The 15,148-nt window shown below is 44.4% G+C and overlaps 1 protein-coding gene across 1 annotated transcript; it reads left to right on the top strand.

Annotated features, from left to right (window-relative positions):
- The first annotated feature begins 7,689 nt into the window (after positions 1-7,689).
- LOC101938171 (chemerin-like receptor 1) lies at positions 7,690-8,553 on the top strand. The gene has a single exon (XM_005312706.2). The coding sequence runs from the start codon at positions 7,690-7,692 to the stop codon at positions 8,551-8,553; it is 864 nt and encodes a 287-aa protein (XP_005312763.2).
- The last annotated feature ends 6,595 nt before the right edge of the window (positions 8,554-15,148 follow it).

Here is a 15,148-nt window from a genome sequence, read left to right on the forward strand (position 1 = left end):
GGGAATGGATGGAATTTTCTAGATTTGCATGGAGAAAGAATTCTGTTCGCTGGACCCATAACTTCCTCTTGATCCCCAAATTGTCTTTTTTTAGAAAGTGAATTTTTTTGCCTTAATCAAAGAAGAGCCATGGAAATGATTATGCGATTAGAAAACCTGCCTCAGAGTGAGAGTCACAAGGAACCCCATCTATTTATCTTAACAAAGAGAAGATGAAGGCGTGCCTTGATCACTCACAGTCTGTAAGTACCTCTGTGGGGAACAAATATTTAATAAATGGCTCTTCACTCTAGCAGAGGAAGGTCTAACACAATCCAGTGAACAGATACTGAACCTAGACAAATTCAGACTGGAAATGAGGTGTAAATTTGTAATGATCAGAGTAACTGACCATTGGAGCAATTTCCCAATGGTCCTGGTGGATCCTCCATCACTGGAATTTTAAATCAAGCTGGGATGTTTTTCTAACAGCTCTGCTCTGGGAATTATTTTGGGGCAGTTCTCTGGTCTGTGTGATCGGGGAGGTCTGAAGAGATGATCACACCAGTCCCTCCCAGCCTCAGAATCTGTGAATCATTTTAATGAAATATATAGATTTTTGGTTGTGTTCATTTTTAGATCATTTTGGAGCGATTGATTCTTTATGGTCTGTCCTTTTCTTCGTCTTTGTGTCATTATTTTTCTCATCGTGCCATCTTCTTATTATCTATTCCTTTCTTAATAATTCCCGACAGATTGTTAGCTTTTTTGATAGCCACTGCACATTGAGTGGGTGTTTTCAGAGAACTATCCACAATGACTCCAAGATCTCTTTCTTGAGTGGTAACAGCTAATTTAGAACACATCCTTTTATATGTATAGTTCAGATTATGGTTTCCAATGTGTATTACTTTGCATTTATCAACACTGTACTTCATCTGCCATTTTGTTGCCCAGTCACCCAGTTTTGTGAGACATCTTTGTAACTCCTGTCAGCCCTCTTTGGACTTAACTATCTTGAGTAGTTTTGTATCATCTGAAAATTTTGCCATCTCACTGTTTACCCCTTTTTCCAGATCGTTTATGTTGAACAGTACTAGTCCCAGTACAGACTCCAGGGAGACACTGCTATTTACCTGTCTCCATTATAAAAACTGACCATTTATTCCTACCCTTTGTTTCCTATCTTTTAACTAGTTACTGATCCACTGGAGGACTTTTCCCCTTATCTGAGGACAGTTTACTTTGCTTAAGAGACTTTGGTGAGGGACCTTGTCAAAGGCCTTCTGAAAGTCCAAGTACACTATATCCACTGGATCACCCTTGTCCATATGCTTATTGACGCCCTCCAAGAATTCTAGTTGATTGGTGAGGCATGATTTCCCACTACAAAAACCATGTTGATTATCCCCAATAAATCATGTTCATCATTATGTCTGACAATTTTCTTCTTTACTGTCATTTCAACCAGTTTGTCCGGTACTGAAGTCAGGGTTACCAGCCTGTTATTGTCAGGGTCATCTCTGGAGCCTCTTTTAAAAGTTGGTGTCACATTAGCTATGCTCCAGTCATCCGGTACAGAAACTGATTTAAGTGATAGATTACATGCCACAGTTAGTAGTTCTGCAATTTCACATTTGAGTTCCTTCAGAACTCTTGGGTGAATGTCATCTGGTCCTGGTCATTTATTACAATTTAGTTTATCGATTTGTTCCAAAACCTCCTCTAATGACACCTCAATCTGGGACAGTTCCCTCAGATTTGTCACCTAAAAAGAATGGCTCAGGATTGGGAATTTCCCTCACAACCTCAGCCATGAAGACCGAAGCAAAGAATTCATTTAGTTTCTCCCCAATGGCCTTATTGTCCTTGAGTGCTCCTTTAGCCCTACTCGTTGTTTAGCAGCTTCCTGCTTCTGATGTACTTACACATTTTTTTGCTATTACTTTTTGTGTTTTTGGCTAGCAGTTCTTCAAATATTTTTTTGGCCTTCCTAATTATATTTTTACACTTCATTTGCCAGAGTTTATGCTCCTTTCTATTTTCCGCAGTAGGATTCAACTTCCACTTTTTAAAGGATGCCTTTTTGCCTCTCAAACCTTCTCTACTTAGTTGTTTACCCAGGGTGGCACTTTTTTGGTTCTCTTACTGTGGTTTTTAATTTGGGGGATACATTTAAGTTGAGCCTCTATTATGGTGTCTTTAAAAAGTTTCCCCACAGCTTGTAGCGATTTCCCTTTTGCCGCTGTACCTTTTCATTTCTATTTTACTAACTTCCTCATTTTTGTGTAGTTCTCGTTTCTGAAATTAAATGCTACTGTGGTGGGCTGCTGTCGTGTTTCCCCCACCACAGGGATGTTACATTTAATTATATTATAGTCACTATTAGCGAGTGGCTCAGTTATATTAACCCTTTGGACGAGATCCCATGATCTAAATCTAAATCTAAATCAAGAATTGCCTCTCCCCTTGTGGGTTCCAGGACTAGCTGTTCCAAGAAGTAGTAATTTAAGGTGTAAAGAAACTTTATCTCTGCATCCCATCCTGAAGTGACATGTACCAAGTCAATATGGGTACAGTTGAAATCCCCCATTATTACTGAGTTGTTTTTATTTTAATAGCCTCTCTAATCTCCCAGAACATTTCACAATCGCTCTCACCGTCCTGCTCAGGTGGTCGGTCATATATCCCTACTGCTATATTCTTATTATTCAAGCATGGAATTACTATCCATAGAGATACAGTTTGGGTCATTTCAGATTTTTACTTCATTTGACTCTACGCTTTCTTTCACATACAGTGCCACTTCCCCAGCAGCACGACCTGTTCTGTCCTTCCAATATATTTTATATCCTGGTATTACAATGTCCCATTGATTATCCTCATTCCACCAAGTTTTTGTGATGCTTGTTGCATCAACATCCTCATTTAATATTTGGCACTCTAGTTCACCCATCTTATTATTTAGACTTCTGGTATTTGTATATAAGAACTTAAATGTCACTTTTTAGCTGTCTGCCATTACATGATGTAATTGAATTGACTTAGGATTCTGCGGGTGAGGTTTTCAAAAGGTGCTTAACTCCTAACTTCAATGGGAATTTGGCACCTAACTCCCTTAGCCATTTTTAAAAATCTAGTCCTGTCTCTTCATTGCCAAATCCTGAGCCTTCAAACCTCATGAGCCACCCCCTAAAACATCATGAGATTGGTTTGAAGAGAAAGACATTTGGATTCTTCTTTTTTGGTTTATGATTTTTTCAGAGGGCCATTTCAAGTTTTTCTCTGCAACAATGAAGACTGGAAACTTAAATAAAAAATAAAAATAAAATGAAAGCGGAAATTCCCACTTAATCATCTGATTCCAGGATCTGTGGCTTGGAGGAAAAGGACAAGCATGGCAAATGCCGCAACCAAATTGTAAGAGTCGGCGACACTACAAAACTCCACCGAAATTTTCAAAAACCAGAAATATCCAGCTCTGTTTGGAGACCAATGGAGTTCAGAATGTGTTTAAAATATTGGAGACTTTAAATAAAATGTGTGGCTGTGGCACTCTGTACCTCAAAACAGCACCCTGGGACCCCCATATTCACCACTGTCATATCAACATGAACAAAGTCTACCTTGTGAGGTATCATTAAAAAAGTCTTGATCTGTAGATTATTAATATCCTCTTGAATTGTATGTGCTGTCATTGTATGGGGAGTTGGGAAGTTTTGCTATGTGTGTGTTACTGAAATAAGTTGTGATGTTGGGAACACCCACAACCAGCCTTTCAGGTACAACAATGAAGGAGCCAGACAGCATTACTGGCTCATCAGCACCCATCCAAGAATCCACTATCTCAGGAACTGTATAAAATGCAGATTTCTCAGAGAGAGAACGTAGACAATGGAGACTGTTTGATCCAAGTCATAACAAATATATTCCCAGCAAACTGGAAGAAACTACAAAAGAGGGGAAGAGACATCTCCACTTGGCCTCACTCCCCCCAAAACTCAACACCTGGAAACACGTCTGGAGGACAAAGAATCTGAACTTTGGTATCGGGCTGGAAGTCAACCCCAGCCTGTGCATTGAGGAACCGTCACCTGCTTGTACCATCTGCCAGGGTGAGACACGGCTTGATTCAAATCCTGTTTATTTTGTAGAACTCAGATTGCAAATTTCCTTTTATTTCTTGGGTAACCAACTGTGATCTCTATGCTCGCTGCTTATAATCACTTAAAATCAGTCTGTAGTTAATAAACCTGTTTTATATTCTACCTAAAACTGTGTGTTTGGTTGAAGTGCTGGGAAATCTCAGCTCAGTTTACAAAGCTGGTGTTTGTGCTCTCCACATCGGGGGAGGCACCTATTGGGTAATGATCTTACACTGTCCAGGCTTCTGACCAAGGCAGGATGGTTCATTTCTGGGGTGCAAGCCAGGGTAGCCAGGGGAATTGGTTGGAGCCTCCCTATTCTTGGTTTGTGAATGGCTGGGAGAAGCATTCATATAACTCAGCTGGGTGTGTCACTGCCAGGGGATGGCTGTTTAAGTGCAGGACCTGCCAGAGGTTTGTAGCTTGACACAGCATCACAGTGTGAGAGGGACACCCCAGGTTGGCGGGACAGAGGGCTCACAGGTCGCACAGTCCACGTTGCACGCCGGGAACCCCGTCACAGTGGCTTTTTAAACCAGTGTCTCAATGAAACCTGATATTCCTGGCCAAAATTCATGCAGGATTCACCTTTCGCTACCTAACTGGCCTTTCTCCAGCATCCAACCAATCCGCAAGCCAGTCATGGAGAAGACACAATGTTGTGTGGCTCACAACCATCAAGCGAGAGATTCACCATCCACCTGCCACCTAGCAAAGTCTCTTCAGGATGTTCGAGGAGGACCAGGGGTGAAGGGCGGCAGGGCCCACCCACGGATCCCACCCGATCCAGCAGCATTTCAGGGGCCCAAGCTGGGTCTGGTGTCTCCAGGTGTGAACGGGCTGATTTTTTGCAGTGACGCGGCTGCAGCTCAGCTCCTGCTCTGGGGCTGTGGCTGCCCCGGATGTGGGCGACCGTCTGTGCAGACGGGATCTCAGACCCTTCATCACGAGAGGCCCCGGAGCTGAGCCGAGCTGTTTGAAACTTGCACGGAGCTGGCCGCTTCGAAGGCTTTTCAGACTCAGCTTTGTGAGCATCTCCCAACCCCGCTGAGCTGCCCATTCAGTGCTCCCCACCCCCGCAAAGACAGCTACCTGTCCCCAGAGTCCATGGGGGGGAGGTGGCGTATGTGTGTTGGGGGAATCAATTCTAAGATGTTGTGTCTGATTCCCCCAGGACATAGGTAAGAAAGTGAGATTGAACCTTCCACCTTCAATGCTAGGGTGAAATCCACAATGCCCCCCCCCCAAATCTGTCTCTAACCCCCACACCCTACCCTGGATCCTCCCTTTCCCCACCACACTGCCTACAGCAGCCCCCCAGATCCCTACCTGCCCCCCATAGCAGCATCCCCATATCCCTCTCTGGTCCCCCACCCCACTCCCCAAAGCAGCCTCCCCAGATCTTTCCCTGACCCCCCGCCCATACGTGCTGGACCCCATGGATTGAAGTCTTTCCCATCGTATGCAGTGGCTCTCAGCACCCCCACTATACAAATTTTTCCAGCAACCCTGACCCAACCCCACTCCCCACAGCAGCTCCTCCCCCATTCCTCCCTGTCACCTGTATGAAGAGCCCCCATGCTCCACCTGAGAGATGTCCACATCTCAGTGGGAAAAGACCCTATAGACCAGTGGCTCTCAATCTTTCCAGACTACTGTACCCCTTTAAGGAGTCTCATTTGTCTTATGTACCCCCAAGTTTCACCTCATTTAAAACCTATTTGATTACAAAATCAGACATAAAAATACAAGCGTCACAGCACTCTAGTAGTGACAAATTGCTGAATATTTAATTTTACCATATAATTATCAAATAAGCCGATTGGACTATAAATATTGTCCTTACATTTCAGTGGACAGGATATAGAGCAGTATAAACAAGTCATTGTATGAAATTTTAGTTTGTACTGACTTCGGCAGAGTCCCTGCTGGGGTCTGTGATCCTGGGACCTTGCCAGGTGGAGTCGGCTAGATGTGGCTTTCTCAGCCCCTGCTCTCCGATGGGGACCCCGCCTGCCTGCCCCCGGATGTGGACAGCCAAATGCAGACACCCTGCTAGGCCTCCGCTCGGAGGTGGGGAGAGCTTGTGGTTCGTGTCACATCTGCAGGTAGCAGAGGGAGCCGGAGTCCTTCCAGGCTTTGCAGACATGCTCGGACCCGGCCACATCCTGTGATCTCCCCTCATTGTCCCCCCCACCTCAGATATACTCCCACATGAACGGATCCCTGCTCCGGGCTGAGCCAGTTTGGTGAGCTGCAGGCATCGCGTTGGGGACCTGGGACGGGGTTTGACTCTGAGACGCTGCATCCCCTGCAGACACGGGTAAGGAAATGAAGTAAACTCTCCAGCTGCCCCACTGGGTCTCATTCTCACCCCCCCACTGCCCCCTAGATCTCCTCTCTTCCTGCTGCCCCCATCCCCTCCCCTCATCTGCTCTGGATAGAGCTGGTTGAAATTAGATGTGGGTCCTGTTGTCAGAGGTCGGGGCCCCGTCACACTGGGTGCTGAACAGACCCCGACTGAGCTCAGGGGTCCCATCACACCAGGCAGTGCACAGCTCCACAGGGAGAAACAGGCCTGGCTACAGCGAGCTCACACTCTAAAGTTAGACAGAGAAATGTGTGGAGGGGAAACTGAGTCATGGGGTCATGACGTGACTTGTCCAATCTACCCAAGCAGTTCAGTGGCAGAGTCTGGAATGCAACCCAGGAATTCTGACTCCATGTCTGTCCACTACAATAGACTCTTGCAATATCCTTCCTTTAAAGAAAAAATCTTTTGACTTGTTATAGGTCCCTTCTTCCTCTTTTTTTTAGTGGGTGGTTTTTTTGTTGTCGTCCTTGTTTCCATAGGTGGGTTCTTTCAGTTGGGATTTTCTCTGCTACACTAACTCATCCCCCCAAAATGGCCTAAACCGCACAAAAACTGCACTTCAAAATGATGGGGGCAGGGGGTGAAGAATCGCTTTCAAAAATTCCATTATTTGAAAAAAAAAAAAAAAAAAAAGGAAACAAACAGCAAGAAGATTAGTTGGGAATTTTAGTATGGCTTCGGGGGGTGAAGGTGTCTGTCATATCTCTGTCTCTGCATCCAGGACACCCCACACACCACTGTTCATACCCCCTTGCCTAGAAATCTAACTTTTCAGCAAGAAGCAAATGTGGGTTTCTTTAAATATTTGGTTTGGTAAAAAAATGATATTATGTAAAAACAAAAAATGTTCGGGCAGAGAATAGACAGAACAAATCCTGCATATTGGCAGGGGGTTAGATGAGAAGACCCTTGTGGTCCCCTGCTAACCCTCTGGCTCTATGCTTCTAAGGTCTTTGAACCATTGGTGCCACGGGCCTACAAGGATTTGATCCTATTTGAGTTCAGCTCAGGATCTGGGGACCTTATAAACTCTGAGGAGATTATAAACTCTGCGGCTGTCTCTCTCTGTCCGTGTCCTCTCCTGGAGCCCTTTTCATTGCTCTTCCTTCCTTTGGTCAGTACAACGTCTGCGCTGCCTCCGCTGAGCCCTGAGGAAAAGAAGGGGATATTGTGACTGCAACTCTTCCGAGAATGGTGTTCCTAATCGTCTCTCTGGTACTTGGTGGCGTGGTCTTCCTCGCCGGAGTGTCGTTGAACAGCTACATCCTCTTCGTTGCCGTATGCCATGTGGAAAGGACGGCCAGCGTCCTGTGGTTCCTGAACCAGGCCGTGGCCGATTTCATCTTCATCATCTTCCTGCCCCTCAGATGCATCTCCATCGTCATCCCGGACTTAGAGTGGGACAAGAGAATAAGCAGCGCTGTCACCTCCCTACACATGTTCTCCAGCGCCTTCTTCCTCACCACCCTCAGTGTCGATCGCTGCATCCTCGTGGCACGCCCTGCGTGGGCCCGGAATCACCGCACGCCCCACCTGGCTTTCGGGGTGGTTCTGGGCACGTGGGTCCTGTCTCTTGGGTTCAGTTTGCGGTATGGTGATCTCTGGGAATCCCTGCTCTCACCTGCCAGCACCAGCATGAATTTCCATCCAGATGAAGGCAGGGTGAAGGCCGCCATTGCAATCCAGTTCCTGGTCGGGTTTCTGATCCCATTAGCCTTGATCTTAATCCCAACCTTCTACATTGTTCTAGCTGCCAAGCTGAGAAGGAACAGGCTGATCCGGTCCACCAAGCCACTCAAGATCCTTCTTGGCTTGATCCCGACCTTTTTCCTCTGCTGGCTGCCGTATCACGTCTTCTCCTTCCTGCTGATCTCAGCTAAGTACCCTCGGCCTCTTCTGGACATGGGAAGTGGTTTTGCTTGGGTCCTGACATATTTCAGCAGCTGCCTCAACCCCATCTTCTACCTCACCATGGAGGAAGAGTTTCTGAGGTACCGGCAATGTGCACGAAACACCCAAACCACCGACAACTCAGGGCCAGAGCCGGCTGAATAGGGGAATGGATGGAATTGTGGATATTTGCATGGAGAAAGACTTCTATTCACTAGACCCGTAACTTCCTCTTGACCCCAAAATTGTCTTTTTCAGAAAGTTAATTTTTTGGCCTTACTCAAAGAAGAGCCACGAGAATGATTACAGGATTAGAAAACCTGCTTTAGAGTGAAAAGAATGAGGAGTACTTGTGGCACCTTAGAGACTAACAAATTTATTTGGGCATAAGCTTTTGTGGGCTAAACCCACTTCATCAGATGCATGCAGTGGAAAATACAGTAGGAAGATATATATCTATCTATCTGTATATATATACATATACAGAGAACATGAGACTAATCAATTAAGGTGGGCTATTATGAACAGGAGAAAAAAAACTTTTGTAGTGATAATCAGGATGGCCCATTTCAAACAGTTGACAAGAAGGTGTGAGTAATAGTAGGGGGGAAAGTGTCTCTAAGGTGCCACAAGTACTTGCTGATAGAATATCAGGCTTAGAAGGGACCACAGGAGGTCATCTAGTCCAACCCCCTGCTCAAAGCAGGACCAATCCCCAACTAAATCCCCAAATGGCCCCCTGAAGGATTGAATTCCCAATCCTGGGTTTAGCAGGCCAATGCTCAAACCACTGAGCTATCCCTCCCCCCAGACTAACATGGCTACAGACTAACAGACTAACATGGCTGGTACAGACTAACATGGCTACCACTCTGAAATCTGCCTTAGAGCGAGAGTCTCAAGGAGGTCAATCTATTTAGCTTAACAAAGAGAAGCTGAAGGGGTGACTTGATCTCAGTCTGTAAGTACCTACGTGGAGAATACATATTTCATAGTGGGCTCTTCAGTCTAGCAGAGGAAGGTCTAACATGCTCCAGTGAACAGAAGTTGAACTTAGACAAATTCAGACTGGAAAGGAGGTGAAAATTTGTAATGATCAGAGTAACTGACCATTGGAGCAATTTCCCCAGGGTCCTGGTGGATCCTCCATCACTGGCAATGTTAAATCAAGCCGGGATGTTTTTCTAAAAGCTCTGCTCTAGGAATGATTTTGGGGCAGTTCTCTGGCCCGTGTGATCGGGGAGGTCAGACGAGATGATCACAATGGTCCCTTCCAGCCTTGGAATCTGTGAATCTATCATTTTAACAAAATATATTAGAGTCTTGGTTTTGTTCATTTTTAGATCATTTTGGGGCGTTTGGTTTTTTATGGTCTGTCCTTTTCTGCGTCTTTGTGTCATTATTCTTCTCATCATGTCATCTTTGGTCCCAGTGGAGCTTTCCCTCCTGTGTTTCTTGAAGATCAACAGGTCTATGAAACAAATGATAACATTTCCCAAAGTGTCTAAGTCCTATTTAGGCCTGTAGGAATCTCGCTGAGAGTCAATCAGAATATAACATAACATAACCCTGTTATAGTCTTGGCCTTCACAACATCCTTTGGCAAAGAGTTCCACGGGTTGTCTGTGTATTGTGGGAAGAAATTCTTCCTTTTGTTTGTATTAAACCTGCTGACTACTAATTTCATTTGGTGACCCCTGGTTCTTGTGTTATGGGAAGGAGTAAATAACACTTCCTGATTTACTTTCTCCACACCAGTCAGGATTTTACAGAGCTCTATCAAAACCCTCCTTAGTCGTCTCTTTTCCAAGCTGAAAAGTCCCAGTCTCATTAATCTCTCCTCATACGGCAGCTGTCCCATACCCCTCATCATTTTTGCAGCCCTTTTCTGTACCTTTTCCAATTCCAATATATCTTTTTTGAGATGGGGCGACCACATCTGCACGAAGTATTCAAGATGTGGGCAAACCATGGATTTATATAGAGGCAATACGATATTTTCAGTCTTATTATCCATCCATTTCTCAATGATTTCCAACGTACCGTTTATTTTTTCACTTCCCCTGCACATTGAATGGAATGACTCCAAGATCTCTTTCTTGAGTGGTAACAGCAAATTTAGACCACATCGCTTTATATGTATAGTTGAAATTATGGTTTCCAATGTGCATTTAATAACACTGAATTTCACCTGCCATTTTGTTGCCCAGTGACCCAGTTTTGTGAGAACCCTTTATAACTCCTTGCAGTCTGCTTTGGACTTAACTATCTTGAGTAGTTTTGTAACATCTGCAAATTTTGCCACCTCACTTTTAATCCCTTTTTCCAGACCGTTTATGAATATGTTGAACAGTACTGGTCCTAGTACAGACTCCGTTATTTACCTGTCTCCTTTCTGAAAACTGATGATTTATCCCTACTCTTTGTTAGTTAGTAGTTCTGCAATTTCACATTTGAATTCCTTCAGAACTCTTGGGTGAATCCCATCTGGTCCCGGTTACTTATTACTGTTTAGTTTATCAATTTGTTCCAAAACCTCCTCTAATGACACCTCAATGTGGGACAGTTCCTCAGACTTGTCACCTAAAAAGAATGACTCACGTTTCGGAATCTCCCTCACATGCTCAGCCATGAAGACCAATGAAAAGAATTCATTTTTTCCCTCCGCAAACCCTATCATCCTTCAGTGGTCCTTTAACATCTCAATCATGCAGTGGTCGCTCTGGTTGTTCAGCAGGCTTCCTGCTTCTGATGTACCTCAAAATATTTTTGCTATTACTTTTTGAGTCTTTGGCCTTCCTAATTACATTTTTACACTTTATTTGCCGTAGTTTATGCTGCTTTCTATTTTCTTCAATAGGATTTAACTTCCACTTTTTAAAGGATGATTTTTTGCCCCTCAAAGCTTCTTTACTTAGCTGTTTACCCAGGGTGGCTTTTTTTTGTTTCTCTAACTATGTTTTTTAATTTGGGGGATACATTTAAATTGAGCCTCTATTATGGTGTCTTTAAAAAGTTTCTTGCAGGGATTTCACTTTTTGCCACTGTACCTTTTCATTTCTGTTTTACTAACTTCCTCATTTTTGTGTAGTTCTTTTTTCTGAAATTAAATGCTACAGTGTTGGGCCGCTGTGTTGTTTCCCTTTCCACACGGATGTTAAATTTAATTATATTATGATCACTATTACCAAGCGGTTCCGTTATATTCCCTCTTCGGACCAGATCATGTTCTGTACTTAGGACTAAATCAAGAATTGCCTCTCCTCTTGTGGGTTCCAGGGCTAACTGCTCCAAGAAGCTGTTAGAATACAGATATTCAGGCCTGCCTGTAAAGGCCTATACTTTAAGAACTTAGGTGTATTTTTATCACTTAGCTAGTTACAGGGGTATAAAACAAAGAATCAAAATCACAGTCCGTCTGTGTCTGGGCCTTCTCTCACTAGGATAGTCTGAGGCCTTGTTCTTAGGCTAAGCAGCAGGGGTAGCCATAAGAGGGAAGCCAACGGTCACATCCTCACATCCCAAACCAGTCACGTTGAAATAAGGTGGTATTGCGCTGTTACAAAGGCAATCCTGTCCTGATAGAGCCCATCACCACCAGATAAAGAAGGTGAAAGAAAACTTAGTTTGATAGCATCCTGTCTGGCAAGAAATCACGTATCAATGGTTGTGGTTGTGAAACCCTCATTTCTGTATTGTTTTATCTTAATGGCCCCCACTTTTCTATAGTTAATCTGTCTGGTTCTCTAATTGTTTCTGTCCTGCTGTATAATTAAGTTTGCTAGCTGTAAATTAATTAGGTTAGTGGGATATAATTGGTTAGAGTGTTACAATATGTTAGGATTGGTTATTAAAATTTCAGTAAAATGTTTGGTTAAGGTATAGCTGAGAATATTACTATATAAACTGGAGTCAAACAGGAAGTGGGGGGAAGGGAAATTGGAATCATATTTGCTAAGGGGGGAAAATGGGAATAGGGAACGGGGAACAGGGACACAGGCAAGGCTCTGCAGCTTCAGAGCTGGGAACCGAACATTGGGGAACAGACTCTATCGTTGTATAGAGATAAGTCCGACTGGTATTAAGGGCTTTGGAATATGCTTGCTTGGAAATTAACCCCAATAAACATCACATTGTCTGCCCTTTGGACTTCTGGTCTTTTGCTGCTTGCTGTCTGCGTGTCAAGAACCAGGGGAGAGGGTGGAGGGAAAGCCCTCTAACAGAAGCAGTCATTTAAATGTGTCAAGGAACTTTATCTTACCCAGGTAATATGTACCCAGTCAATACGGGGACCATTGAAATCCCCCATTATTATTGAGTTTTTTATTTTAATAGCCTCTCTAATCTCCCTGAGCATTTCACAGTCGCTATCATCATGCTGGTCAGGTGGTTGGTAATATGGCCCTACCACTATATTCTTATTATTCAGGTATGGAATTACTATCCATTGAGATTCTATGGTACAGTTTGGTTCATTTAAGATTTTTGACTCTGCACTTTCTTTCACATATAGTGCCACTCCCCAACCAGCACGACCTGCTCTGTGATATATTTTGTAACCTTGTATTACTGTCTCCCACTGATTATCCTCATTCCACCAAGATTCTGTGATGCCTGTTGTATCGATATCCTCATTTACTATGTGGCACTCAAGTTCACCCATTTTTATATTTAGACTTCTAGCATTTGTATATGTAACCCTTCTGCCCATTTAAGTTGGCAGCAACAAGGGCCGGGTTCTGTATCTAGGGGTTCTGTTTCAATAACGCAATGCAAAACCGGCTCGAGCTCCCACCCAGTGACCTGGGACAATTACATACCATCCCCCAAGGCACCTCTAAGAGGCAATACTTCTCCTCTCGCAAGCACGGAGTATGAGTGTAGCAGAAAATGTTTAATAACATGAGGTAAACGACCTCAGCATTAAATTGGAAAAACACCACAAACAGCATTCATAACACAAACCATGAGCAAAAAAAACCCCACCCCAGCAAATTGGGCTGTGTCCTTTCCCTTTGGTTCTTGAATCCAGCAACCCAAAAATCACCCAGAATCCCCAAAATCCAACACCCCCAAAGTCTCTTGGGTCCAGCAACCACCCAAAGTCCCAAAAGTCCAACAACCCCCAAAGTCTCTGTCCCTGGTCAGTGCAGCCCCAGAGTAAAAGGGGGGCACACAGGGCTTTAAGGGGCAGCTTACATGATCTGAGGCCAGCCGGCCATCTCCCTGTGGGGTTCCGCCGCAGTTTTCACCACAAGCCAGTCCACTTCCTGCCGTCCCACGAACTGCTCTGCTCTACGAGCTGCTCCATTCCGCTCACCGACCTGTGAGCTGCTCCAGCCATCCCCGCAAACGGCTCCACTCACCGTTCCTTGGGCCGCTCCAACCATCCCCACAAGGCTCCAAGCCGCTCGCTACTCCTCCAGTCGTCCCCACAAATTGCTCCGCCAGCCACTTAGCAATATAGCTTCAGGCTCCCCCACTAGTTAACACAGCACTATATGATCTCAGCTCTTAATAACTTTAGCTCTTTTGTGATTTCAGCTCTTAGCAATTTCAGCTCATAGTAGGGGAGCCCCAGTGCTAGTGCACCATTGGCCCAAAGTGAATTCAGCTCAGCAGCCTATAACTAGACTCCTAATAAAATCAAAGTTAGCTCTGACACGCAACACTGGAGAGAGAAGGTGGTACAATTGGTGTTTCAAGCCCTCAAAGAGAGGGGGAGGGAGAGGGCATGCCATCAGGTACAAATACCTGTCCCTCAATTCACTGGGTTTTGTAACCCATGCTCCTTGTCAAGCAAGTGCTTCTTAGGTAGTGGTGAAGGACTCACTCAGTCCTTCTGTCATACAACAGTTCCACTGGCTTTGATTCACAGAATCAGGGTAACAAAACTTTATTCTTCCTGCCCCAACAGAGAAACTGGGGATCCCACACCAGCCAAAGTAACCACTTTGAGTTGCTGTTGTTTCATGCCAGGCGAGTGGGTGTGCCTATGCAAACAAGACCAGCCCCTGGAGTTCTTTTCCACACTTGCCATAATTCACCACCAGATGTCAGGGTAGAGCTCATCCGGACTCTGCTTACATCTATAAGAACTTAAATGTCACTTTTTAGCTGTCTGCCATTACGTGATGTAATTGAATTGACTTAGGCTTCTACGGGTGAGATTTTCAAAAGCCCCTATATGAGTTAGGTGCTTAACTCATAACATCAATGGGAATTTATTATCTAACTCCCTTAGTCAGTTTTAAAAATCTTGTCCTGTCTCTTCATTGCCAAGCCCAAGCCTTCAAACCTCATGAGCCACCCCTCAAACATCATGAGATTGGTTTGAAAAGAAAGACATTTGGGTTCTTCTTTTTTGCCTCCTGATTTTTTTCCTTTGGGGACCATTACAAGGTTTTCTCTGCAACAATGAAGGCTTGAAACTTACCTAAAAAAGAAAAGAAAAGCTGAAATTCCCACCTAATTCCAGGATCTGCGGCTTGGAGGAAAAGGACAAGAATGGTGAATGCCACAACCAAATTGCAAGATTCGGTGATGCTAGAAAAGTCCACCGAAAATTTCAGAAAACCAGAAATATCCAGCTCTGTTATGGCCGCCAATGAAGTGAGGAGGTGTTTAAAATATTGGGGACTTTAAATAAAATGTGTGGCTGTGGCAATCTGTACCTCAAAACAGTGCCCTGGAACCCCCATATTCACCACTGTCATATATATGTGAACAAAGTCTGCCTTGTGAGGTATCATTAAAAAAG

The sequence above is a fragment of the Chrysemys picta genome, chromosome 20 (assembly GCF_011386835.1).
Source record: "Chrysemys picta bellii isolate R12L10 chromosome 20, ASM1138683v2, whole genome shotgun sequence".
NCBI classification, from domain to species: domain Eukaryota; kingdom Metazoa; phylum Chordata; order Testudines; family Emydidae; genus Chrysemys; species Chrysemys picta.